This window comes from Engystomops pustulosus, chromosome 2 (genome assembly GCF_040894005.1).
Source record: "Engystomops pustulosus chromosome 2, aEngPut4.maternal, whole genome shotgun sequence".
Lineage (NCBI taxonomy): Eukaryota > Metazoa > Chordata > Amphibia > Anura > Leptodactylidae > Engystomops > Engystomops pustulosus.
Window position 1 is genome coordinate 81,280,576 of NC_092412.1, and position 27,566 is coordinate 81,308,141.

The window sequence follows — 27,566 nt, forward strand, 5'->3', positions numbered from 1 at the left end:
AAAGCATGTAAGCCTTAGGATACCTGCACCAAAACTGCTGTCCTCTGGCCACAAACAATGAATCCTGGCCAGTTTTTGTGGTCTGAATGTGATCAGTATGTAAGCGCATGTCTGCAAAAACTGTCTGTGTGCAGGGGCAAAACAATAGCAGCTGCTACAGGGTCCACAATGTCACACCTAACCTGCCACACTAAAGAATGGAGGAAGTGCACTGTGATACATACATATTATGGTGCACGTTGTGTAGCATTTGTATATCTCTGGGAGAGATGTATCCTGTGCTGGCGCATGATAGCGGCCACCAAAGTCTGCTACTGGGCACAGCTGCTCCTCGTTACCTGCACGCTACTGGGCTACCTGCACGCCACATGGAATTTAGAACCTGCGCCAAGCGTTTTTTCTACAACTAGCACACGTTATAACGCTTTCACTCCTTCATGCATCAGCCACCTTGGACGCAAAAGTAGATAAGGGCTCATTTTTGCAGAGCTCACCCGAGAATGTCACATGGGTTGCAAGCAACAGTTTGCGGGATTGTTGTCTGCGTGATGTCGCTGGCAGGTAGCGCTCTCCTCTTACCCCAAGGGGTATTTGGTGGTGTAGTAAATAGCTACTATAAGGGGTCTGTCTCCAAATAGTAAACAGCTATAGAGTTCCTACACATCACTGTAGTCCCTAGGAGAATAACCTTCACTACTTAGGAGAGGTCCCTCTGCTGCATGATACCGTCACAAGCAGCACAGCTCTGGGATGTACGTGGGGGGAAATACTTCAGTAGCAGTCAGTAGAGCCCGCTAGTGGGCGGGGCTAGAGCCGGCTGGGATAGCGGGTGTGGCTGGAGGCCGGTGGGAGAAGCTGTGGGGGAGGAGGCGGTTTCCTCATTCACCTGCAGCTGGGACACAGACTAAACTTTGTGTGGAGACAACGCGCCGCTTGTCCTGCTGCACCGTGTGACCAGGAGCCTCCGCTGGGTGACGGCCAGCTACACAGGTGAGGGGCGCCCATAGCCGGGTATCTCCGGTGCACTGTGCACAGTACATGATGTAGCAGAGCCGGGAATGGCAGGCAGTAAAGTTGTGAATGATGTGTAATATTACAGCACTGTGTCTGCAGGAGGTAGTAGCAATGCGTTTGTGAGAAGAAATGACAGCCGATTTACATGGGACTGCAGCTTCTCTTCATGCTGACTATACACTGTAGGTGTGGGGGTCATGGGTGCATCACACTGCAGAGGACACTTGTCAGGGCTACAAGCATCTGTTTTGGTGATACTGAGGTAACTTGTGCCACTGCATAAACTAAAAGGACGGTCACAATCCATGGCCATAGTGGCACAACTTCTAGGGGACAGTCTGGCTTGTACTTCCAGTCCTTCCGGATGGTGAGGAGCTCATCTTTGGGAGCCTGGCCAGTGTTTTTTTTATCTATCAGTAGTATATGTATGTATGTATGTATGTATGTATGTATGTATGTATGGAGGAGCTGGGCTCCATATACATCTGTATTATAGGTATGTATGGCGGAGCTAGGCTCCATACACATCTGTATTATAGGTATGTATGGAGGAGCTGGGCTCCATATACATCTGTATTATAGGTATGCATGAAGGAGCTGGGCTCTGTATACATCAGTATTACTGGTATGTATGGAGGAGCCGCGCTCCGTATACATCAGTATTACTGTTATGTATGGAGGAGCCGGGCTCTGTATACATCTGTATTATAGGTATGTATGGAGGAGCTGGGCTCTGTATACATCTGTATTATAGGTATGTATGGAGGAGCCGGGCTCCGTATACATCTGTATTATAGGTATGTATGGAGGAGCTGGGCTCCATATACATCTGTATTATAGGTATGTATGGAGGAGCTGGGCTCCATATACATCTGTATTATAGGTTTGCATGCAGGAGCTGGGCTCCGTATACATCTGTATTACTGGTATGTATGGAGGAGCTGGGCTCTGTATACATCTGTATTACTGGTATGTATGGAGGAGCCGGGCTCTGTATACATATGTATGTATGTATGTATGGAGGAGCTGGGCTTTGTATACATTTGTATTACTTGTATGTATGGAGGAGCTGGGCTCCATATACATCTGTATTGTATGTATGTATGTATGTATGTATGTATGGAGGAGCCCAGCTCTGTATACATCTGTATTGTAGGTATTTATGGAGGAGCTGGGCTCCGTATACATCTGTATTATAGGTATTTATGGAGGAGCCGGGCTCCGTATACATCTGTATTATAGGTATGCATGAAGGAGCTGGGCTCTGTATACATCTGTATTACTGGTATGTATGGAGGAGCCGGGCTCTGTATACATCTGTATTACTGTAATGTATGGAGGAGCCGGGCTTTGTATACATTTGTATTACTTGTATGTATGGAGGAGCTGGGCTCCATATACATCTGTATTGTATGTATGTATGTACGTATGTATGGAGGAGCCCAGCTCTGTATACATCTGTATTGTAGGTATTTATGGAGGAGCTGGGCTCCGTATACATCTGTGTTATAGGTATGCATGAAGGAGCTGGGCTCTGTATACATTTGTATTACTTGTATGTATGGAGGAGCTGGGCTTTGTATACATTTGTATTACTTGTATGTATGGAGGAGCTGGGCTCCATATACATCTGTATTGTATGTATGTATGTACGTATGTATGGAGGAGCCCAGCTCTGTATACATCTGTATTGTAGGTATTTATGGAGGAGCTGGGCTCCGTATACATCTGTATTATAGGTATTTATGGAGGAGCCGGGCTCCGTATACATCTGTATTACTGGTATGTATGGATTAGCTGGGCTCCGTATACATCTGTATTACTGGTATGTATGGAGGAGCTGGGCTCTGTATACATATGTATGTATGTATGTATGTATGTATGTATGGAGGAGCTGGGCTTTGTATACATTTGTATTACTTGTATGTATGGAGGAGCTGGGCTCCATATACATCTGTATTGTATGTATGTATGTATGTATGTATGTATGGAGGAGCCCAGCTCTGTATACATCTGTATTGTAGGTATTTATGGAGGAGCTGGGCTCCGTATACATCTGTATTATAGGTATTTATGGAGGAGCCGGGCTCCGTATACATCTGTATTATAGGTATGCATGAAGGAGCTGGGCTCTGTATACATCTGTATTACTGGTATGTATGGAGGAGCCGGGCTCTGTATACATCTGTATTACTGGTATGTATGGAGGAGCTGGGCTCTGTATACATCTGTATTATTGGTATGTATGGAGGAGCTGGGCTCCGTATACATCTGTATTACTGGTATGTATGGAGGAGCCGCGCTCCGTATACATCTGTATTACTGGTATGTATGGAGGAGCCGGGCTCCGTATACATCTGTATTACTGTAATGTATGGAGGAGCCGGGCTCCGTATACATCTGTATTACTGGTATGTATGGAGGAGCCGGGCTTTGTATACATTTGTATTACTTGTATGTATGGAGGAGCTGGGCTCCATATACATCTGTATTGTATGTATGTATGTACGTATGTATGGAGGAGCCCAGCTCTGTATACATCTGTATTGTAGGTATTTATGGAGGAGCTGGGCTCCGTATACATCTGTATTATAGGTATGTATGGAGGAGCTGGGCTCTGTATACATCTGTATTATTGGTATGTATGGAGGAGCTGGGCTCCGTATACATCTGTATTATAGGTATGTATGGAGGAGCTGGGCTCCGTATACATCTGTATTATAGGTATTTATGGAGGAGCCGGGCTCCGTATACATCTGTATTATAGGTATGCATGAAGGAGCTAGGCTCTGTATACATCTGTATTACTGGTATGTATGGAGGAGCCGGGCTCTGTATACATCTGTATTACTGGTATGTATGGAGGAGCTGGGCTCCGTATACATCTGTATTACTGGTATGTATGGAGGAGCCGCGCTCCGTATACATCTGTATTACTGGTATGTATGGAGGAGCCGCGCTCCGTATACATCTGTATTACTGGTATGTATGGAGGAGCCGCGCTCCGTATACATCTGTATTACTGGTATGTATGGAGGAGCCGGGCTCCGTATACATCTGTATTATATGTATATATGGAGGAGCTGGGCTCTGTATACATCTGTATTATATGTATATATGGAGGAGCTGGGCTCTGTATACATCTGTATTATAGGTATGTATGGATTAGCTGGGCTCCGTATACATCTGTATTATAGGTAAATATGTAGGAGCCAGGCTCCGTATACATTTGTATTATAGGTATATATGTAGGAGCCAGGCTCCGTATACATCTGTATTATAGGTATGCATGAAGGAGCTGGGCTCTGTATACATCTGTATTACTGGTATGTATGGAGGAGCTGGGCTCTGTATACATCTGTATTATAGGTATGTATGGAGGAGCTGGGCTCTGTATACATCTGTATTACTGGTATGTATGGAGGAGCCGGGCTCTGTATACATATGTATGTATGGAGGAGCTGGGCTTTGTATACATTTGTATTACTTGTATGTATGGAGGAGCTGAGCTCCATATACATCTGTATTGTAGGTATTTATGGAGGAGCCGCGCTCCGTATACATCTGTATTATAGGTATTTATGGAGGAGCCGGGCTCCGTATACATCTGTATTATAGGTATGTATGGAGGAGCTGGGCTCCGTATACATCTGTATTACTGGTATGTATGGAGGAGCCGGGCTCCGTATACATCTGTATTATAGGTATTTATGAAGGAGCTGGGCTCTGTATACATCTGTATTACTGGTATGTATGGAGGAGCTGGGCTCCGTATACATCTGTATTACTGGTATGTATGGAGGAGCCGGGCTCTGTATACATCTGTATTACTGGTATTTATGGAGGAGCTGGGCTCCGTATACATATGTATGTATGTATGTATGTATAGAGGAGCTGGGCTTTGTATACATTTGTATTACTTGTATGTATGGAGGAGCCGGGCTCTGTATACATATGTATGTATGTATGTATGTATGGAGGAGCTGGGCTTTGTATACATTTGTATTATAGGTATATATGTAGGAGCCAGGCTCCGTATACATCTGTATTGTATGTATGTATGTATGGAGGAGCCGGGCTCTGTATACATCTGTATTATAGGTATTTATGGAGGAGCTGGGCTCTGTATACATCTGTATTGTAGGTATTCATGGAGGAGCCGGGCTCCGTATACATCTGTATTATAGGTATGTATGGAGGAGCTGGGCTCTGTATTACTGGTATGTATGGAGGAGCTGGGCTCTGTATACATCTGTATTACTGTTATGTATGGAGGAGCTGGGCTCTGTATACATCTGTATTGTATGTATGTATGTATGTATGTATGGAGGAGCCGGGCTCTGTATACATCTGTATTGTAGGTATTTATAGAGGAGCTGGGCTCCGTATACGTATGTATGTATGTATGGAGGAGCTGGGCTTTGTATACATCTGTATTATAGGTATGTATGGAGGAGCTGGGCTCTGTATACATCTGTATTGTAGGTATTCATGGAGGAGCCGGGCTCCGTATACATCTGTATTATAGGTATGTATGGAGTAGCTGGGCTCCATATACATCTGTATTATAGGTATGTATGGAGGAGCTGGGCTCCATATACATCTGTATTATAGGTATGTATGGAGGAGCTGGGCTCTGTATTACTGGTATGTATGGAGGAGCTGGGCTCTGTATACATCTGTATTGTATGTATGTATGTATGTATGGAGGAGCCGGGCTCTGTATACATCTGTATTGTAGGTATTTATAGAGGAGCTGGGCTCCGTATACGTATGTATGTATGTATGGAGGAGCTGGGCTTTGTATACATTTGTATTACTTGTATGTATGGAGGAGCTGGGCTCCATATACATCTATACTATACATATGTATGGGTGAGCAGTGTTTGAGCTGCCAGATGGGTGTTTACTTTGTGGTCTCTATAAAATGTTGGCGTTGGTTGTGAGAAGATTTGTAGATGATCCTAAATGTTTGTATTTCTCCTTCCTGTCTGCACAGGTCTATACGTCTCCATACTTTATATTCCTATAAATGTTACCGGGAGACAACAAGCACCCACATCACCTCACAAGTAAGAACATCATTGTGTAGAGCAGAAAAAACTGGTCTAGTTTGCTTCACATGGTGATGTCTATACTTTATGGGGTTATCCCCATATCGCCCTTTGCGGGTGAGTTAAGAATAGCCCTTTCCTCTGCCCTCTGAGGTGGTCCGAGTTACGGAAACAGTGTTGCACAATAAGCAATGTATGTATACAGTGTAGATCACAATTATCTGCTTTTTCTGTAAATCCTGACGCTATATGGATGACATAACTCTTCTCCACGGTTTCTTTAATTCAGGATGTTCTATATACAGTGTATTTCACTCTTCTTTGCATTTTATGTCATTTCTGTTATTTATGTGTGTAGCTCGTTCTTCTTTGCTGTTTCTGTAACCACCATCCTCCTATGTCAGGAGGATTCCCAATACATTCCCAACAGAGGGCTATAACATATCCTACTGTATGCTCCTACATAAACTCAATTAGTTCCCTGAAAGGGGGAGGAGGAGTGAACATCAGCAGCAGTGATTGGCCACTGCTGATTTGCCGAGTAACATAACTGTCCTACTATAGATAGTAACATCGCTATGGAAATGCCCACAGCATACGCTTGGCGTAGGATGGAGATGAATGCCATACAGTTGCCTCTAATGCAGTTGGCTGAGCGTATATATAGCATTCTCCAGCAGGAATTAGAATAAAAAAACCACAACCTTCTGCACTTTTTCATCCAGTGTTTCCAGCTGAATGCAACATATACTGTGCAGACAAAGGTAAAAAGAGTACCTCCAAAAAAATGCACACGACCAGTTGGAGAAGGCACAAGTTGCGGCCGGATCATGGTCACACTAAAAGTCTATAGCACCCAGTCACGGTGTGGAGAGCACAGTGTTTCTCACCATAAGCTATGTTTTGCCTGATTTGCCTCCCTCCTGCTCCTAGCCATGTACTATGCTCAGGATCTGGTCCGGGCAGTCACACAGCTGTGAGAATAAAACCTAACTTTGTAGACGAGTTCATGTATGTCGTGATCTTTAACGGCACGTACAATAATAATCACAATGTAAATCAACCAAAGGGTACATTCATACGAACGTAATAGGGACCGATATCCGCCCGCACCATTTGCGGCCAGATATCTTTCCCCATTGACACCTAAGGCGTCCGATCAATATGTGCCATTAGGCTGCAGTCAGACGAACATATAAAACAGTTGTATATACGGGTGGCAAACTGTGCCATTCATTATAATGGGCAATAAGGCCATCCATTTACATGGCTGTATTGCCCAACTTACACACCGTACTGTAAGCGAGCTGTATAAAAATGTAGAGCATGTTTTTTTTCCTTGTGTATTACTGTTCTGTATGCCCCATAGAAGTCTATGGGAAAGTATAAAATATTGGTTGCGTACCGTATGCTGTCGTATGTGTATGCAGAACCAGTGGGAGGTCCATTCTGTCAGGCAGGCCCACTGTATTTTTTACAGATACTGTACGGATATGGTGCCATACATGCTCATACGGGTGAAGAACTTGCTGAATTTACAGGCAGAACATATGGTTGTGTGCAAGAGGCCTAACTCAAGTCACTTGCGATGTGACGTGACTTTTTTGTCTATGTAAGCCAAAATGTCCAAAATGGAGGGGAAATCCAATTTACAATTTTTAAATATGACATTTGGGCAGAAAGAAAATGTATTAAAGAAAGTCTGGAAGCTTCCAGATCACCTACAAGTAATGACAGCATTGTTTAAGTCCCTTTATACGATCTCCTTAAACTTTTTTCCAAGTGACTTTAATTTTAGAGGAAATTCATGATTTTTTTTTTTTTTTTTAAATTGGGTCTCATAGAGATGTCAATCATTTTGAGGCTTTATCAACACTGGGTGCATAGTGAATAGGAAAACTGGATCACAAGCCATGATGGATGCACCTATTGTGTACTGGAACAATTTTGTTTAGTGATGGGCAACATTAAAAGATGAAAATCTGTGCACCAGAAGGCATGGCCCGGACACCAGTGCACCAAGAAGATGTTTTTCAAAAGGATAAAAGTGGAATTCTTTTCTAAACTTACAGGAGGTGACTGGGAAACAGACTTGTGCCATATGTAATGCTAGTTATGCTTTTGAGGTTATTTTGGATTTGGTAGACTTTCTTTGATAAATCTACCCAATTGTTTTTATTGACATGACATTAAGAGACCAGTATTGCACAGGTGAAATGCCTAGGGTTTATTCCCGTGTATTCAAGTTTTTTTTATCAGGCTTTTTGAAGTCAACATTTTAAGTGAATCTCCTCTAAAGTAGTTTTCTATCCACAGCCGCTGCATACTGGATTTAAAGGGGTTTCCCAAGAATATGACCCACCTTCAGGGTACAAGGTGGTGTAAAAGATAACACATTAATGCCCTGCGCATGCTCTTGTCCCTGTGCCACTCCGGTACTTCTGGTTATTGTGCCTCATTGGATGAATGAGAGGCTTCCTTGGCACAGAGAACAAAACTGGAATTGATGTCCCCTGGAAAGCTAAAGTGACATCCTTTTGGTGCACGGAGGCCAATTAATAGTTTAAATGGGTCTGGTGACCCCCGCCCCCCCTCCTTTCCCCTAGGAACCTGCATTCGGCTGCAGAAGTGTCTTGTTCCATGACTCCAGGCCTAACCCCCTGGGACACGGGACATCTCAACACTGGCTGCAGTGGTTACATGTCCGTGTCAGGACACCATTCTCAGAGGGAAGGAGACTGGGTAGCAGGGGTATTTCGGATATTACTGCTTTTAATACTTTACAACTTTATAAACTGTATTGTAAATTTTACATAGCAGAACAATTCGCTCAGTTTGACATTAGATGACTCAGAATTTGATAATCCTTGCCCTGTTTTCAGAACATAGATGTAATGTAATAAAATTTCACAAGACCTGAACCAGAAGACGGAAAAAATCGGAAAATCCCTTTAATTTAATTGGTTAACGTCATGTACACACAAACCCAAATGCAGAAGTACAGATGAACTACATAGCCTTCCTGTGCTTCTATGTAGGATCAGTGATAATTTTTAAGGATTTGTCCAGTGCATTAGACCTTTTTTCCCCTCTATCTTCTATATTGGATTTGTCTTATTGCTGGGACTTGGACCTGAGGTCCCTGATCTCCATGCAGAAGTGTTCATGCATGGCCCTGCTCTTATCTCATAGATAATTGTGACCTGTCAGTGTCTTATACAGGATCAGAATAGTCACCTAATGCTATCTGTCTCCCTGCTGGACCTCTAATGTAGGATGACAGGACAGTAGTTCTGCTGCAGATGACTGATGTTATAAGTCTTCTCTGCACATTGTTTAGTCTGGGAATTCTGGCCAGGACACAGATCGAGTTATGTAGCAGTCCTAAATCCTCCGTAGTCTGCACCGAAGTACACTGTCAAATCCACATGTTACATGAGTTTAGTCAAAGATTTGGTGGTGGATTTAACAGAACATTTAGCCTTTCAATACCGAAGTCTGCCACAGATCCACAGCAAAAAATTTACCTCTAAATGACTTTGATTTTGCACCTTTACTGTAAGTGGTTAAAACAACATTGGAAACTTTAACATATCCAGGGTTTTTTTGTGTTTTTGTTTTCCCTCTTGACACATTGCACTTCATGTTAGTTGATTTGGGTGATTTGTTTTACGTTTATGAAAAAAAACAGATTTTTGCGAAATTTTAAAAAATTCTGTTTTTGAAATTCAATATTTTCTATTTTTCTGCCACCTATTCATAACCTCAAAATAACTTGAAAATTAACAGTTACTGAATGCCTGCTTTATGTTAAAATGTTTTTTTATGTATCCTCTATTTATGTAGGATGTTATTTATGTGTTTGCTGTAATATACAGCTGACACGCGAACTTCAGGCACCGACCCCGCTCGGGGACAGAAGCAGGGCGTAATAGTATGAAACGGGTCAGCAAGTCTGCCTCCTGTGCCATACTATTACATCCTATGTTAGGAAGGGGTTAACATGCCGAAATTTATAAAATATTCCCAACATGTCCGTCTACACTGAAAGAATCTGCACATTGGGCATGACGTATAGACAGTCCCCAACTTTAAGAAACTTCCCTTACAGATGACCCGTAGTTACAAAGAGATGTCTCTGCCCCCTGAGAACTCTAGCCCAGACTGCAATGACCAACTGTGAGGTGTATCTAATGAAATTAGAGGGGTATTCTCATCTGGGCATACGCATTTAATTAAATCTATCAGCAATTTTTATATATGTCTTCAATTGAATGTTATTCAGAAATTTTACTTGTGAGGATATTTTCCCATAAATGTAGCCATATGGTCCCTTAGAACCACCTTGAATTAGCGTTCATTACTACAGGCCGGCTGTGGGGCATGCAGAAACTCCCAACTAATTAATATGCAAAAACTATTTGTTTGAGCAATTACTCTAGCAGTGGTGGTCATATCCAAGGACAACAATCTAATTTATAAAGGGCCATATGACTACATATATGGGAATTTATCCCCACGCAGGTACATAACATCCATTTGATAAAAAAATTCATGTAAATATATGGTAAATCGATTAAATTAAATGTGACTGCCCATATGAGAATACCATTTTAATTGTTGATGCTTAATCATTTGACAACCCAAAATCAAATTGACTGTAAATGAAACTTTATTAATTTTTAATAGTGTTTTTTTTTTTTCTCTGTTTTTAAGATTGCCATGGAGTGGAATGAACATTCCCAAGTGTCCTGCGATGTAGCATTTGCTGAAGCTCAGAGATGGATTGAGGTAAGTCCCTGCTCTGTGAAGGGCCTGGCTAGACATGGAGTGGTTACTCACTGCTGCTATCTGTCCGGGAGTAAACCTACACAATTGTATAAACCTATACATAGTTCATAGTACAGGCATGAAGGTGTCTGTTAGCTTTTTAGGCTTAACCATGAAATGCAAACAATCTCTAGGATCCATTACTGAATAAGGAAAGAAATCTGTGCGCTCACATGTCTGGCAGGGTTTACTCGGCCCCTGAAGAATGTATCTATAGACAATGCACTGTACAGTAGGAGGGCGCTGAGAATAGAAAGCCAATTTACAGTTAAATAGGACAGGGATCCTGGCTTTATAAGGGAGTTTCGTGTACAGAGTCCGAAGGTTTTTTTTGTTTTATGTTGGGTTTCGCAGCATCTGAATAGATCAACCTTTTATTATGGCTTCTAAGAGAAAAATATCTGGCTTTACCTGATTTCTCACTTTCTTTTTTCTTGCTTAGGCATAAATTGTATCAAATTTAAAGTACAGTCAGTCTTGCATCTTTAGGGTTAGGAGATGTTGAATTATTTGGTTTTCCAGACAGTTGACTATTGAGGATATTTATTAAAGTTTTCTTCAGTTTCTCTTTAATCCCTGCAAACATAATTTTGCACGCTCCAATGCTCACAAAGTTTTTCTTAGCTTATATGGAAATGACCAGGCCATCAAGTGACATTTTTTCCCACCATCTTCCAATATTTTTATTAAAGGTAACTTGTCCCATACTTTTACCCCTCTAAACTGGCAGCACTCTCATGTAGTCTTTTTTTATTTTAAATCATGCTCATTTACCTTTTAAAAAAAAAAAAAAGGGGAAAAAAGGGCAGAAAACAGTCATTTTTTGCCAGAGAATAGTCTGGAAAGGCAGGAGATGATGCATCACTTTAGATGCTTATATCTAGGGTTGTATAGCAAATAGAACCATGGTTCTGGTATCATATTAAAGATGATACTGGGTTTTGCTGTGTTAGATTTTGTTAACCAGGCCTCAGGAAATAACTTGTCAAATATTGGTAATCAGTCTTGGCTGTAGTTGGAATTTGTATACTTTGAAGGGACGCTGTACCAGATTTTACCCAATTAAACTACTTGCTTCCTCAGGTAGGGTATGAAACTTGACTTATCTCAACTCATACATGACTCTTCTTTGATCAATTTCTTTTTTCGTATTACGTTTTTATTGGAAATTTTTCATTTATAAACAAAACAAAACATAAATAAAAATATAAAATTTTCTCTACAAACAGCGCTCTTAAGGAGCGACTAGGTGATAAAGACAGTTCGACATTCTTCTTTGATCAATTTCACATGTCTTTGGAGGAGTTTTTTTTTTAACGTAGGTAAACAGATATTTCACACATGAGGGAATTCAAGAAAGGACATTTCATACGCATTTCATATGAGGGGACAAGAAGTATTGCAGTATATGGTAGGAGTGATCTGACCATCTAGGGTTAATGTACCCTAGCTGGTCTAAAAAATAGTGGAAAAAAAATTAAAAAAAAAAGTTTAAAAAATAAAAAAAATTTATAAAATATTAAAAATTCAAATCACCCCCCTTTCCCTAGAACTAATATAAAACATAATAAACAGTAAAAATCACAAACATATTAGGTATCGCCGCGTCCCAAAATGCCCGATCTATCAAAATATAAAAACGGTTACTGGCGGCGATGACCTCCGAGGCGGGAAATGGCGCCCAAATGTCCGAAGTGCGACTTTTACACCTATTTAAATGATCAAAATGTCGCACAGATCTCAAAATGGTAGCATTGAAAACGTCGCCTCATTTCGCAAAAAATGACCCCTCACACATCTCCGTGCGCCAAAGTATGAAAAAGTTATTAGCGTCAGAAGATGACAAAATTTTTTTTTTCTTTTTTTGTACACATTTGTTTAATTTTTGAAAATGTATTAAAACACAATAAAACCTATATAAATTTGGTATCACCGCGATCGCACCGAACCAAAGAATAAAGTAGGCATGTTATTTGGAGCGAAGAGTGAAAGTCGTAAAAACTGAGCCCACAAGAACGTGACGCGTTTTTTTTTTTTCAATTTTTCCACATTTGGAATTTTTTTCAGCTTCGCAGTACACGGCATGTTAAAATAAATAACATTACGGGAAAGTAAAATTTGTTACGCACAAAATAAGCCCTCACACAGGTCTGTACACGTAAAAATGAAAATGTTATGGATTTTTGAAGTTGGAGAGCGAGAAATGAGCCGAAAAACCATGCGTCCTTAAGGGGTTAAATATTTTTGTCTGGAAAAGTTCTCCTGTCAACAAAAAAAGTAGTGCAGAAACCAGAAAATCCTTATCTGATGTCTCATATTTACTTGTTGCTAGTCAGATTTTTGCTTCCACTCTAGGAAGACTTGAAGTTATGTGGATGTTCATTGTGGGTCTGTTAAATTTATTGTGTATCAGATGTCGGGTATAAAGCATTTTATGGTGGTTGTTTGATATTTGACCTATAGAAAAAGATTTTTTATTGCTGTCTAAGAATGTGCATGGCTTCAGTAATAGTGCTAAAGGTTAAATAAACTATGTGGTCCTACCTATATGTGTTTTTAAGCAATATCCTTTTTATTTATTTATTTTTTTTTATTTCCCCTTTATCATTATCATAGTTTTTAGGGACATTTAGTAGATTGTCCTGCAATATGTTCATGGATTTAATGGCTTTGCTGCCATTAAAAAGGCCATGGATTTTCTTCCTGCAATTCTGTGATGAATTTTGAAATTTGGAGAACTAAAAAAAAATGATTTTTTTAAGTCTTAAAGTTTGGAAAATGTAACCTCAGATGAAGAACACAATATATTCCATCATGTCATTATTTATTTAACATGACATGCTGGCGATACTGCGTTGTTTCTGTATGACGCTGTGGATTTTGGCAAGCAGCAAATTCAGAGGTAATATGCTGTGTGTGTGTGTGGGTGCCTATAAGGTCCTCCTACATCATTTCAATTCAGTTGATTCCTTGCAGCATCTTGATTCAGTTCTCTTTCAACAATTCTCTTGTAGACTTGCATTGGCTTTAGCTGTTAGATACATAGCTTTACATCTGTCTGTAGAATACTTAGGAGTTTGACTAAACGATAATAAGATGCTAATGTCCTATGGCTGCAAAACAAGGCCAAATCGCCACTCCACCACGGCCATGCTTGACGGTGGCTATGTGTCAAGTTTACCAAAAGTCACTAAATGCAATTTTTCCATACTTCCATGTTAATTTGATCATTGGGAAGTCGATCCAATTCAACCTTTTTTTGGAAGACCATTTTCGACTTTTACATTTGGACATGCATGTTAGGATGGTGGAATTTCTTATTTGTTTATCTGAAATTGTGGTTTTTTAAAAAAAAAATAAATGTAATCCAACTCTCTCTCTCTTTGAGCGTGTATGATTTGTGGGGAGAGTTTACTAATAAGGCTTCCCTCGTCCTCTATCCTTATAATGTGAATGATAAAACGCAACGCCACATATTTTAGTGTTGACATTTCTATGACTTTTCTGCATGTCTATTACAGTATATTATAGTACTGGCGAATTGGGACACTACACGACGCACAGGTCCTTATGGACCAGTGGTTTAGTGTCCCAATTTGCCTTCTATGATTTTTAAGCATTCGGAGTGCATTTTGGAAAGTGAAGATGACGTATAACATATCTAGGTAAGTATTTATGTAAATAAGTTTTTATATATATTTTTTTTTTTAATTTTTCATGTAAAAACTTCAAAATAGTCAATTTGCTTGCCCAGTTAAACAAAGTGATCACTACGGAGGAGGTGGTAGAAGTTGTAAAGGGCCTACCGGGAAACAAAGCCCCAGGCCCGGATTGTTTCTCCCATCTCTATTACAAGACCTTCCTGCCGCTTTTTCTGCCTATCTGGTGGAGCTGTTTAATAAATTTCTTAAAGGCGAAAAGGTCCCCCAAACGATGCTAGCTTACCACATCATGGTGATTCCTAAGCAAGGGCAGGACCCCTCAGAATGCTCCAGCTATAGACCCATCAGCCTGTTAAACGCAGATCTTAAAATCTTCACTAAGCTTTTGGCTAATAGACTAAGTGACTGGCTCCCACAGCTGGTCCACAAGAATCAGGTTGGGTTTGTCCGATATTCACAAGCGAGTGATAATACTCGTCGCACCATTGATCTGATAGACGTGGTGCAGAAAAATAAATCGGAAGACCTTATATTATATACCAACAGTATATTATATATATAGTCTTGATGCTGAAAAGGCATTCGACCGTTTAAACTGGCACTACATGTTTCGAACATTAACCCGCTTTGGTTTTCATGGACAATTTCTGAATGCTTTGTTGAACCTATATTCTCATCAGGGCTGCCCGTTGTTCCCTTTATTATAAGTCTTAAGTATTGAGCCCTTAGCAGCGCGCATCTGAAATCGGCCGGACATCAAAGGCATTAAAGTACAGGACAAACAATTTAAAATGGCCCTGTTTGGTGACGATGTCCTCCTCACCCTCGCTGACCCTCTCATAACGATGCCGAACCTACATGCTGCAATTGAGGAATACAGCATTATCTTGGGATATAAAATTAACCAGACTTAATCTGAAGCGTTGACTAAAGCTTCATTACAGACACATTTGGTAACTGTTACAGCTGTTTATTGTAGCCTAGGACTAAAGTACAGTAAATTACCAATATCCAGAGGTCCGTTTGTAACTAGAGGTCATATGTAAGTCGAGTGTTCTTAAGTAGGGGGCCGCCTGTATACCTTATAAAAAGCTATTTGGATTTTATCTGGATCTTCCTTAGAAGATAACTCTCGTTATAACTGGCACCTGATCTCTTTAAAATATCTTTGGATTAAGCTCACCCCATCCTATGCTTTCCTTTTATAAAGAAAACTTCCCTCCCTTGATCCAGGACGTGAGGAAACTGCTACAAAGCTGGCGCTCGCTGAATCTCTCTTTTAGGGAAAATAGCAGCCATAAAAATGTCAGTTCTCCCTGGATTCCTATACCTGTTCGAGACGCTTCCAGTGAGAGTCCCAGTCAAAACCCTGCGACACATCCAATCGTTGTTCCTGGATTTTATGTGGAACTCCAAAAGGCATAGGATTCCAAGGTCAGGAATTTCCTGTATTACTGTCTTTGCCTATTAGATTGGCACATTTATAATTTCTGATTGTAATGTGAACCGACATATAACTACACTGCTCAAAAAACTAATGGGAACACCTAAGCAACAAATTATAACTCAAACTTCTGTGAAATCAAACTGTCCAGTTAGGAAGCAACACTGATTGACAATCAATTCCACAAGCATTTAGCAAGACACACTCAATAAAGGAGCAGTTCTGCAGGTGGGGATCACAGTCTACCTCTCAGCACCAATGCTTTCTGGCTGTTTTGGTCAATTTTGAATGTTTGTGGTGCTTTCACACTTGTGGTAGCATGAGGTGGACTCTACATCCTACACAAGTGGCTCAGGTAGTGCAGCTTATCCAGGATGGCACATCAGTGTAAGCTGTGGCAAGGAGGTTTGCTTTATCTCTTGCTATTGTCCAGAGGCTGGAGGTGCTACCAGGAGACAGGCCAGTACACCAGGAGATGTTGAGAGGGCCGTAGGAGGGCAACCACCCAGCAGCAGGACTATTGCCTCTGTCTTTGTGCAAGGAGAACCAGGAGCAGCACTGCCAGTGCCCTGCAAAATGATACTCCACGAGTATGGTATGAGGTATGCCTGCAGATGGCACCCTGCGCTCTTCACTGATGAGAGCAGGTTCACATTGAGCAAATGTGACAGAAGTGACTGAGTCTGCAGACACCATGGAGAACGATCTGCTGCATGCAACATCCTTCAGCATGACCGGTTTGGGGCGGCATTTCTTTGGATGGCCGCACAGCCCTCCATGTGCTCGCCAGAGGTATCCTGACTGCCATTAGGTACTGAGATGAGATCCTCAGAACCCTTTTCAGACCATATTCTTGGTGTTGTTGGCTCTGGGTTTCTCCTAATGCAGGACACTGCTGGATCTCATGTGGCTGTAGTGTGTCCGCAGTTCCTGCAAGATGAAGGAATGGAATTTATGGACTGGCCTACTTGTTTCCCAGACCTGAGTCCGATTGAGCATATCTGGCATCATGACTCTCACCATCCACCAACATCACATTGCATTACATACTGTTCAATAGTTGGTGGATGCTTTAGTCCAGGTCTGGGAGGAGATCCCTTAGGGCACCATCCGCATGCCGGAGCATTGTAGGGAGGTCATAGAGGCACGTGGAGGCCACGCACAATACGGAGTCTCATTTTTACATCAAGTTGGATCAGCCTGTAATGTGTTTTTCCACTTTAATTTTGTGGGTGACTCCAAATCCAGGCCTCCATTTGACATTGATGATTTTTTGTGATTTAGTTGTTGGCACTTTTAACTTTGTACAGAACAAGGTGTTCAATGAGAATATTTTATTCATTTAGATCTAAGATGTGTTATTTGACTGTTCTCTTTATTTTTTTTTTGAGCAGTGTATATTTGATGACATACAGTAGGTTCAAAGATTGGCAGGACAGGATGGCTATACGGTGCGGCCCCAAGGCCGGCAGACGTGATGATGTCATCGTCCCTCTGCCGGCTTCAGAGCTGGCATTCACAGAAGTAAAGAAGATGACTGCCACTGCTTCAGGGGAGCGGGGAAAGGTGAGTCGCTGACACAAAGCTGCTGTGACAATGAAAGAGTTAACGTCTGCGATCAGTGCTAGCACCGACCGCAGGTGTTACAGGTAGGTGTTTGCTGCAGGGGGCACCTTATTGAATCTTGCACCAATTAGGTGCCCTAAACCGGCATATACCCCGGGAACTCTTGTCTAGCATGTCGTCTTGCAGATTTTCTTTAGGATGATATAATAGAGATTACTTTTCAGCTTGTAAAGTGTCATCTTTTGTATTAACAAATGTGTTGCACAACTGTGCCCACCGGTAATTTCAAGCATATACTATCATTCAACAAACTTTTCAGAAAAAGTAGTCCAGTTTGTGCATTTGCAGAACTGCACCGTTTTCAATTCTCCAGAGGTCCCATTAACACCTGTACAGGCAACTTTAGTGCTTCAAAAATAACCCATGTGGGTATATCTGCATGCGGCTGTTCTCCTCCTTCAGACGCATCTGTAAACTGCGGACCCTTGATGTTCCTTTCATTGCTTGGCCCTTATGCAAGATCATATGCTTGGAGCCTATTATTTATGTACATAAGGCTGATGGCCTGGTCACATGACCATTCACAATGTTAGGCAAAGGTCCCCAGCTATCAAGTCTAATGGATCGCACAGCACAGACACTCTGCTTCCTCTGCTACCCCTTCACTGATATCTTGGTGGAGTTGGGATCTATTTTGAAGGCTTCTGCTCCTACCACAGGGAATAATCGCCAAAATTTATCGCCAAATTCTAGGTTTCTTTTCTAATGGACGCAATTCCATTTCTGACTTTCATTCAGAAACCTTTTATCAACAAGTGCACGTGTAGTCCACCCTTAGAACTTTTTCATGGATCGTTAGCATTTGTCACAGCTCTTTTTTCCCTGATGGTACCTTTAAAACATAGGGTAACATTGAAAAGTTTGCTTATACAGCTGTATTTTTTTTGGGGGGGGGGGTTGTTTTCTTTTTGTTTAAAATACAGCTGTACGCTGGACATGGGGATTTTATGGCATTCTTATTTTATAGTCTTCCCTATGGGATTTCCGGAAAACCATAAAACAGTCATGTACAAAATGCAGCAGATTTAAGTAACCCCCCCCCCCCCCAATTGCTTTAGTGGTGCTTAAATAGTGTGTGAAGTCATATATTCACAGCATTGCAACAAGTGTTTTAGAGTCTTTAATGTTCCTTTATTCCTTATTCAGGTGCAAAGTCTGAAATAATATCATTTAGAATTAAAGCTAATCATTTACAGCTTCCAGAGCTGGAAACCTTCAGGAATGGCATTCCAACATCTGAAATGTGCCCCCCACAGTGCTCTTGTCTGAACATTACGGATCGTGCAAGCCAGAAGCACTTGTTCTGTGTTTCATGATCATGGGTTTAAGTCTGTGGATTAAAATGTAAGGTCATGTATACAGTGATTATATCTGATTAATGCTAGTTATTGTGTATAGAAGAAGGAAATCCATATTCTTATTTAAAATGCTTTGCCAACCTGTGACATTGTATACCAGTTAACCTAAACATCTGTGGCCATAAGTATTATTCACCGAGCCATAAAAGCAACAAAACAGGCAGATTCTCCCTCGTTTCCATTATATCTAAGTCTGCAGAAAGGCTTGGACACAGTTACACATGTCTCATGCACACTTATATTTTGGACGCAATGGCTATCACATATCCCCATGTATTTCTTTGGGCTCATACACATGCCCTGTGTATAAGCTGGCTGCCCGAGCTGCAAACTATGGAGTAGGTCATATTCCTGCCTTTGTATTTTAGACTCCCTGATGACCCCCACAAACACTACACAGCATATCCTCAAACAGTTTTTATAAAAGTTTGAATGATAAATTAGATTTATCCCTGCCAACTTGTGTTCTGATCCCTGGGGCGTGTTCAGCAGGGAGCGGCCTGTCACTGCTATTTGCGCATGTGTTGCATTGTGCATCGAGTTACTGGACAGTGAGGTGTTGGCAGGTACACAAACTTCATAGTGAGTTGCAAACCCGACTCGTTGCCCAGAAACTTGGTGGGCGATGTGGCGCATTCGCAGATTGCAATGTAGATGCGCCGGCTGTCTTCATTATATCTGCGCATTGGGAGGAGGGAGGTTTTTTTTAATAAGTGCCAGAGGATGAGCATTTTCTAGAGGAAGGTGTGGGGGGGGTGGGGGGGTGGGGGGGACTCTGCCCTTTGCTGGACACTCCCTGGGGACCCCATACAAAAGGGGAGCCATGTAAACGTGAATATTATATATTGTTTTAACTAAAAATGTCAGAACTTTAAAAACTGGGTATATGCTGTGTGGTGTCTTTAGGGACATGGGGGAGTCTAAAATAGGGTCTCTGGTGACCGGTTCCCTTTCGGTGCTCCTGTATTTCATATTTTTCTTTCTAGATGAGCAATTGAAATCTTCTATTTTTTCCATTTTACTTGGTAAAGCATGAGTGCTCTTACTTCTCACAGGTTCACAATGCATTAAGACCAACGTGAAGCAATAATTATGGTGTAATTCATGGCCACATAATACATTGTACATCTCTTTTCAAGCTGAGGAAAAATAACCCTAAACTGTACCTCCCAGGAGTGATAATTGTAGACTGTGTCGCTCTGTCCTTGCAGCTTCATTGTCCTGTACACAAGGTTATTATTATAAAGGAGGTGAATGCTTGAAATATTGTGGCTTTTCCATCCCATGGGAAAGCACTCACCAGTATGCGGCAATTCACATAAGCCTAGTGCAAAATGGTAAATGAAAACCGCTCAGGACTTATCCTCCAGCTCAGGAGTTTGTATTTATAGCTATTGTCTCCATTAAAAATGGTCTAGAAGAGAAACTTTTTTAGGGTTGTTAATGTGAAGCTTTACAAGAGCTGGTCAATGTTCAGCCCAGGCCAGCAGGGGGCAGTATACTTCACTAGATGCCACAGTCGGCATTCCAGACGTCACTCAGCTTTGTTTATGAAGGAATGTTTTGAAGGGTTTTGGAAGCAAAGTGAAATTCCAGAGCAAACACAAAGTGGCAAAGTCCCAAGAGCATTGTGAATACACTTACAAGTAAAGTAACTTTTTTGTATTGTTCTCTAGTGATCAGAGCAGCAGATGTCTTCAGCGTCTTGCGTGATTTTCTTACTAACTTTATGCATTTTTTTTGTTTTGAATGTTTTCACTTTTATATACAATATTTACAATACTGTATATACAGTTTCTTAAGGCAGATAAGGCTGGGTTCCCATCTCGTTTGGTTCCATACGTTGTAAGAACACTTCAGGTTACAAACAGGGTCTGTTCATGGGTGTTCAGTGAACTCTGATCATGGGTGTTAGCCTGTTAAAGAGGACCTGTCAGCACTATTTGGGTCCCTAAACCAACAAAAGGTCCTTATCAACCTGTGGTTTAGGGTCCCAAAACGACTTTTTTGATGTCTTTACATTTAATAAAATTACATTTTTTATACTCGCCTAGATATGAGTCTGCGCTTGCACCTCCTCTCGCAATACAAGCCAAAATTTTGGCCCCAGTGACAATTGGAGTTTAAACATTTTTTGCTGTAATGGGACCAAGGATTATCAATAAAGCTTCATTACAGACACTTTACAGCTGATTATTGCAATCTGGGACTATAGTAAATCATTCAGAAATCTTCACCAGAGGTCAGAGGGGTCTGTCTGCAACTATGGGTTGTCTGTAAGTTGGGTGTCCCTAAGTAAGGGACTGCCTGTACAGGTTGCCTATAAATGAAATGAAGTGTGAGTCTCCACATAAAGCCCACATATTTAGAGACCAAAAGGACCTGTACAATATAACAAAATCCTTATCTAATCCTGCTATTTAATGTTGTAAACAAAAAAATAACCACCCAAAAATATTGATTTTTGGCCCATAAAAAAGCAATAAAATGTAAATTAAAAAAAAAACAACAACTCTGGATTTGTACTACATGTCCTGTAAAAACAAGCCCCCACAGCCAGCCCTGTAGACAAAAAATAAGCGTTACACCTTTTAATATTGCATAGCAAAAACTATAGAATTTTTTAACATTTTTTTTGTAAAATGTAAGAAAAAATGCCTATATATGTTATCATGGCAATTATACTGACCTGCAGAATAACGATAGCATGTTACTTAGGGTTTACGGTGAACACCAAAAAAAATAAAAAGTAAAAAAATCAATTACGGAAGTGACTTTTTTGGTATTCCACCAACAAAAGATTAATACATTTTCTCATCAAGTGGGCATAGCCACCTCAAACTAGTATCAATGGAAAATGCATCTCGTTCCACAAAAAATAAGCCCTCACATGGCCTTATAATGGAAAACGAACTGAAGAAACTAAAATCTGCTTGAAGGGGTTTTCCCACAAAGTTAGGCCCTACCCTTGCTGTGTGCCCATACAACAAGTAACATCCACATGTCGGGTGTCCCTGTACTCAGTAGAAATTGCATAACAAATTGTTAAAAAAGTTGGAGTTTCTTCTATCTTTTTTCGAATGTGTAAATTTTAGGGCTAAATAAACTCCTTGCAGACAAAATTAGACCATTTTTAATTTCACCTCCATTTTGTTTTAGTTACTATGAAGTTCTCAAGGGTTAACAATTGTTGTAAAAACTGTTTTTGATGGGTTGGGGATGATTCATAGGGGTTTTCTAATATTATATATTTCAGAGCTCATTAAAAACAAAAAATGTTCTTCAAAACATTCAATAATGAAATTTCTGTGAAATTCAAGCAAATCGCTGTCCAATTTTGTAAGCCATGTGAGAGAAATTTTAAAATGATGAAAAGATAAATGCGACATATTGGATATTTAAGTTGGTTTTACCATCCATATCAGCTACCATCTGTTTGAAAAGGAGAGAATTTAAACGTTCTTAAAATCTTGCAATTTTTAAAAAAAATTAAATTGATCAAATTAATAAATATATATTAACCAAAATGTAACGCTAACATATACAGGACAATGTATCATGAATAATCATTTTAGTAAGTCATTGTTCAAAAGTTATAACCATACAAAGCGACGCATGTCACATTACAACAAAAGGGGCTGAGGCTTAACAAATGGACGGTGTCTGGAAGGGGTTAAGGAATGAGGCCTCATCTCAGTGAAAGTGCTGTATGCACTATATAAGCTGACTCTACAGAAGCTGTCTGCCAATGTAGACATGGTTTTCTATTTGTTTGTAGAGTTGACATTATTAGATCTCCTAAATCTTCATCCCTATAATTAGTAATGTGTTAATCCTTTTATCATGTCTTAAGGTATTAGGAAACAATTGTGATATGTCTGTATCTGCTCTAACAATGCGCTGTAAATGTTCTGCGTCATATGATTGAGAGGCCTCTTATGTGACTAAGGCTACAATCACTTGCTCTGAAGAACGTCCTAATCCAATGGTTATGTCACTCCACCCTGACAGTGACAAGTGTTTGCACTATGACATCATAAGTTCCCAATTCCTATCATTGTTTGTCTTAGTATGTGTTTAGTGGGTGTATTATTTAGGAGTTGCTAGGCAAATGTCTTCCTTGAGTTTTTCTACATTCCAACAGGCAGGTGATCATGGAAACTGTCAGGCCTCAGGCATCTTGTAGGGGGAGGCTTCATGATCACTGCCTAGAAGTGCAGATAGTGTTCTTTATCGGGATAAATCAGCTTGTACATCACCCTGGAAAATATGGCATGGCAGTACAAACATCAAGCACAGGCACCTATCATTCTCTATGTATGAGGATAGGTCTCCAGCTCACCACAATCGTGGCAGGTCACTTCCAGTAAGCACGGGTCCTCCCCGCTGCAGGGCAATACATCCACAAGAAACAATTCAGGATCCAGCTTTGATTAAGGGTAAAACCGCCTTTATTTAATCCTTCATGGCATCCAATAGGTAAAATACAGGTGGAGCGGTCAGGCTTGTCAAGGTGGACCGCTCCACCTGTATTTTACCTATTGGATGCCATGAAGGATTAAATAAAGGAGGTTTTACCCTTAATCAAAGCAGGATCCTGAATTGTTTCTTGTGGACCTATCATTCTCTTCCTCATCCCTTTTTTAAGTGTTTCCCATTAAGTATAAAACACTTTATATTGTAGGTCAGTGATGAAGAACCTTTTAGAGACAGAGTACCCAAACTATAACCAAAATCCGATTATTTACCGTGAAGTGCCAACATTGCATTTTAAGCAATAACTTGATAATACAATAAATACAGGCTCATTGTTGTTTCTCTAAAGGGTCCAACTGTAGAGGAAGAATGGTGGGTCCAGCAGGATGACCTACAAAGATAATACAGTTCTGTCAACACTTTCTCACTTTTCCCACAGTTCCAAACAGACGTGTCGCTTTAAAATCGTGCAACATCTTTTAAGTTGCCTGGGACTGCAGGAAGATGTGGTGGATTTGGTCCTGTTTGGTAACCACTCCGTCCTGGGGTCAATGGGCTGAGTGCCCACAGAGAGGGCTCTGAGTGCCACCTCTGGTACCCGTGCCATAGGTTTGCCACCACTGTTGTAGGTGATGACATAATGATCTATAGGATCTTATAGTGTAGAAGACACACTACAGATTTATGTATACTGTAGCTTTGTGTGTAATTGTCTTTTATGTTGAGAATTAAAGGATGTTTCCATCAGTGATGGAATTCCTTCCCTGATTAATAATATTAATAATCTTTATTTATATAGCGCCATCATATTCTGAGTACAAACACTCATTGACTGTGCATACAAAGCTGGCAGTCAATCCCCGAAAGGATCATGTCTTCAACTATTGAAAGGGCCATTGACACCTGCTTCCTTAGGTAGGGTATGAAATGTCCATTGTAGCATTCATTCTTTTGTCTGAATCCTCACCTTTTTCCTAAAATAATCACCTTAAGTTATTAGAAAATGAGGTAAGAAAAGTTGCTGTAGATTGCCTTAGAGGAGTTACATCTGGTGGCTGGAAAGGAAGCAAGCATCAATTCGGTATCTAATATATAGTACCACAGTTTTGGTGTTGTGTCATGGTTACAATAAATTGGTTGGTTTTAATTGAGACCACTCATTTCCATATTCTCAGTATTTAGGATGATGGAGAGGTCCATTTTCCAGGATCCTCAACTTCTGGATGTTATGGACACATCTCTGGAGATGATTGCTGGAAAGCTGAACACGGTGGTCATAAATGGCGCTGCAGCTTTCTCCAGTTTAAGTATGTCTTCACCACTACCATTCACAGCCGCTTTGCTTGTTTGGAGATGTTTAACATTCCCTGTTTAATTATATTGTCTGAGGTTTTATTGTCTGGTATGCCACTGTATCTGCTGTTTCGTCTTTGTGCAGCAGAGGGCACTCTATCTACTTGTCAGTTTTTGCACCAATAACTTTATTATGACCATGTATGTTTGGGGTCGGGGGTCATGCCAACATTTCTGAGACAGACTGACTTAGCTGAGTAAATTCACTGCATGATGCTGTGAGATCCATCCAGACAATGTGTACTATTCTACGTTAAAATTGGAACTCTGCCATAGCCATAGTCCCTACTAGAACATCAAGATATATAGAACAGACCATAACTTGATTATATATGTATATTAATTTAATATGCAGTTTTTTTGTTACATTTTTGTAGAAATTATGTAATTAACGGGCTCTTCATTGCAGATAACTACAAGCATATTGTATGTATGCTAAAGCAGCAGATACACACATAAGGCCACATCCTAGAGCTATCCATATAACAAGTTTTCTACATACCAAGGGTATTCCAGATATTAAAAATTGTAATCTTTAACCATAACTCTGTTTTCATTAATTCCTTTAGTATTCCTCCTGGAAGTTTAGGTAACAAATTATGTTTTGCCAGTGGGTGTGTATATTCTAAGAATGCATGAATGTCCGGGTCTGATCGCTGTGGCCATTAGTAAGACATCTTTGCATTATGTCACCAGACATTTTTGAAATTTAAAAAAAAAAAATTTAGGCTTGGAGGAGTGTAATTTTGTCCGTCAGAATGGGACAAAACATATGAGGCTATGTTAACCCTGCATTGTGTTCAGGACTTCATTCACTTTCTAGCCAGAGCGACTTGGACCTCTCCCATAGAAAGAACCTGCAGGATCGGCCACTTCCCTTGTGCACTAAAAAGCAGATTTACACACAAATAAAAATGGTATTTGCAGGATAGTTTATACATTGACCTACATAATGCTGTTTTATCTATGGTGTTGGAGTGGTAGATGGGATAACCACCACTATAATGGGGAATGGATGATAGTAGAACTAGATCTGTATACACTACACATTTGTTCTTTGCTGCTGATGTCATTAATAATGTGTGTCGCAAAATACTGCTGGATCATCATCATGAGGAGAAAGTTCCCAGCCCTCAGTAACCTATAAGGGTAATGTAGCACCTCACCCTTGTGTTACATGCTGAAACAAGACGTTAAATGACTTTAATGTGGGACTCAAAGGATTAAACGTACCAACTTATAATGTGCACATTTATTGTGTCTTGTAATTGTAAAGCTTCACTTATTAGTCCTGGTAAATTGGCCTTGTGATTATTTTGGAGCTAAATCCTCTTCTATTATCAGTGCATGGTAAGTCGACAAGTTTCTACAATTTCTGAGGATGCGGCAATTTGATTTAGTTCATTGTTGTCTTTAGGAAACAGCCATGCTCCAGAAACTTTGTCCTCCGAGAGCCTACTAATATTGGACAATAATGGCATCAACTTTCCATTAGAGGGACATAGTTTTGCCTTTTTTTTTTTTTTTGACTACTTGATTGAGGGTGATCAGTGATGGTTAAGTTGGTCATTTATAGTAATCTGTAGCCATTAGGGTGTCGTGCTGAGCCCTGTATACAGGAGAAATAGGTCATAGATGTATATCATGGTAACATTTTATTAGTTGACATCTGTGCACTTATTTCCAGATTGAATTTTTTTAGGGCTTGGGCTACAGCCAGGCACAGACTGCTCTGTATGGCATACCTTGGGCTACCTGCACAAAAAACACGGATGATTTGCATAAGATTGGCATCCAATTTCCACTGATCCTTGTGAACTGCAGTGTGAGCGATGCATTAAAAACCGTTCTATGCTGTACTCTTTTTAAAGGGTCAGACATGCGGTGGCGACCTGGTTAAAATGTGTTTTGTCAGCAAGCCTTGATTCTTACCAATGTGAAGATTTAGTATATAACTTTGCCTTGTAAAGCATTCCTACACTGCCTTAGGTAGGTTTATATCAAGTTAGGGTAGGTGGTAAAATCCAGGGGTGCTGAAATCTACTTAACTCTAAAATCTTAAGATACTCATAAATAAGAAGGGATTTGCAATGAATCTGTGAAGTGCCCATTGGTGCTTTTTTCTACTTTTTTTTTCTATTTATTTTAACCAGCTTAAGCCATTTAAAAAATGTTTTAACTGCCAGGAAATTTTATTTCCCCTTGGAAATTCGGTTGTGAAAGTCTTTTGTTGTCCTTGCTGCCCTCGTGTATAAAGAGTTTGTATGGTTTCATTCTTGGTAAGTATTTTCAGAAGTTGGTACAAACATAGTGTTGTCTGTGTTGTACGTGTCCCCTCGTCCACGGCTGGCAGCGCTTGGCTGCTGGAATGCCCGGTTACACTCACAGGACTTTGACTTTTTCTCCAGTGATGTTGGTTTTATTATCCGCTTTATTACATGAGGTATTTTTATGATGTCTCGCTCTTGGCAGGAGTGTATTTTACTTGTGTTTCTGCTCAGGTTTTTATAGCCGATTGTTTTCACCTTCATGACACTCCATGTGAAAGGTCATTCCCATTTTTGTTATAGATATCAGTCATATTGTAATCTAGGTCCCTTTCGCAGAGAAAGACCTAAAATGTTTGGGTGGAATTCGGTTATTGTTCTAAGATTATAGGCAGGCTCCTTGATCCTATGTTTGCCCAATTTACACAATTTCTTTCTGAAAATAGCAAATCTTTAATCCTTATTTCTTGGTCTTCAGTTGA

The 27,566-nt window shown here is 40.5% G+C and overlaps 1 protein-coding gene across 12 annotated transcripts in view; it reads left to right on the plus strand.

Annotated features, from left to right (window-relative positions):
* The first annotated feature begins 827 nt into the window (after positions 1 to 827).
* Positions 828 to 27,566, plus strand: part of LMO7 (LIM domain 7) — a 110,424-nt gene continuing 83,685 nt past the window's right edge. For 5 of the 12 annotated variants that reach the window (XM_072135355.1, XM_072135357.1, XM_072135353.1 and 2 more), the window contains exons 1-2: positions 829 to 990; positions 10,785 to 10,859. In XM_072135355.1, the coding sequence (XP_071991456.1) occupies positions 10,791 to 10,859 (69 nt within the window). In that variant the 5' untranslated portion in view covers positions 829 to 990; positions 10,785 to 10,790. Of the gene's footprint in view, positions 991 to 10,784; positions 10,860 to 27,566 lie in introns of all 12 variants that reach the window. The other 7 variants (XM_072135359.1, XM_072135363.1, XM_072135364.1 and 4 more) reach the window with 4 other exon arrangements.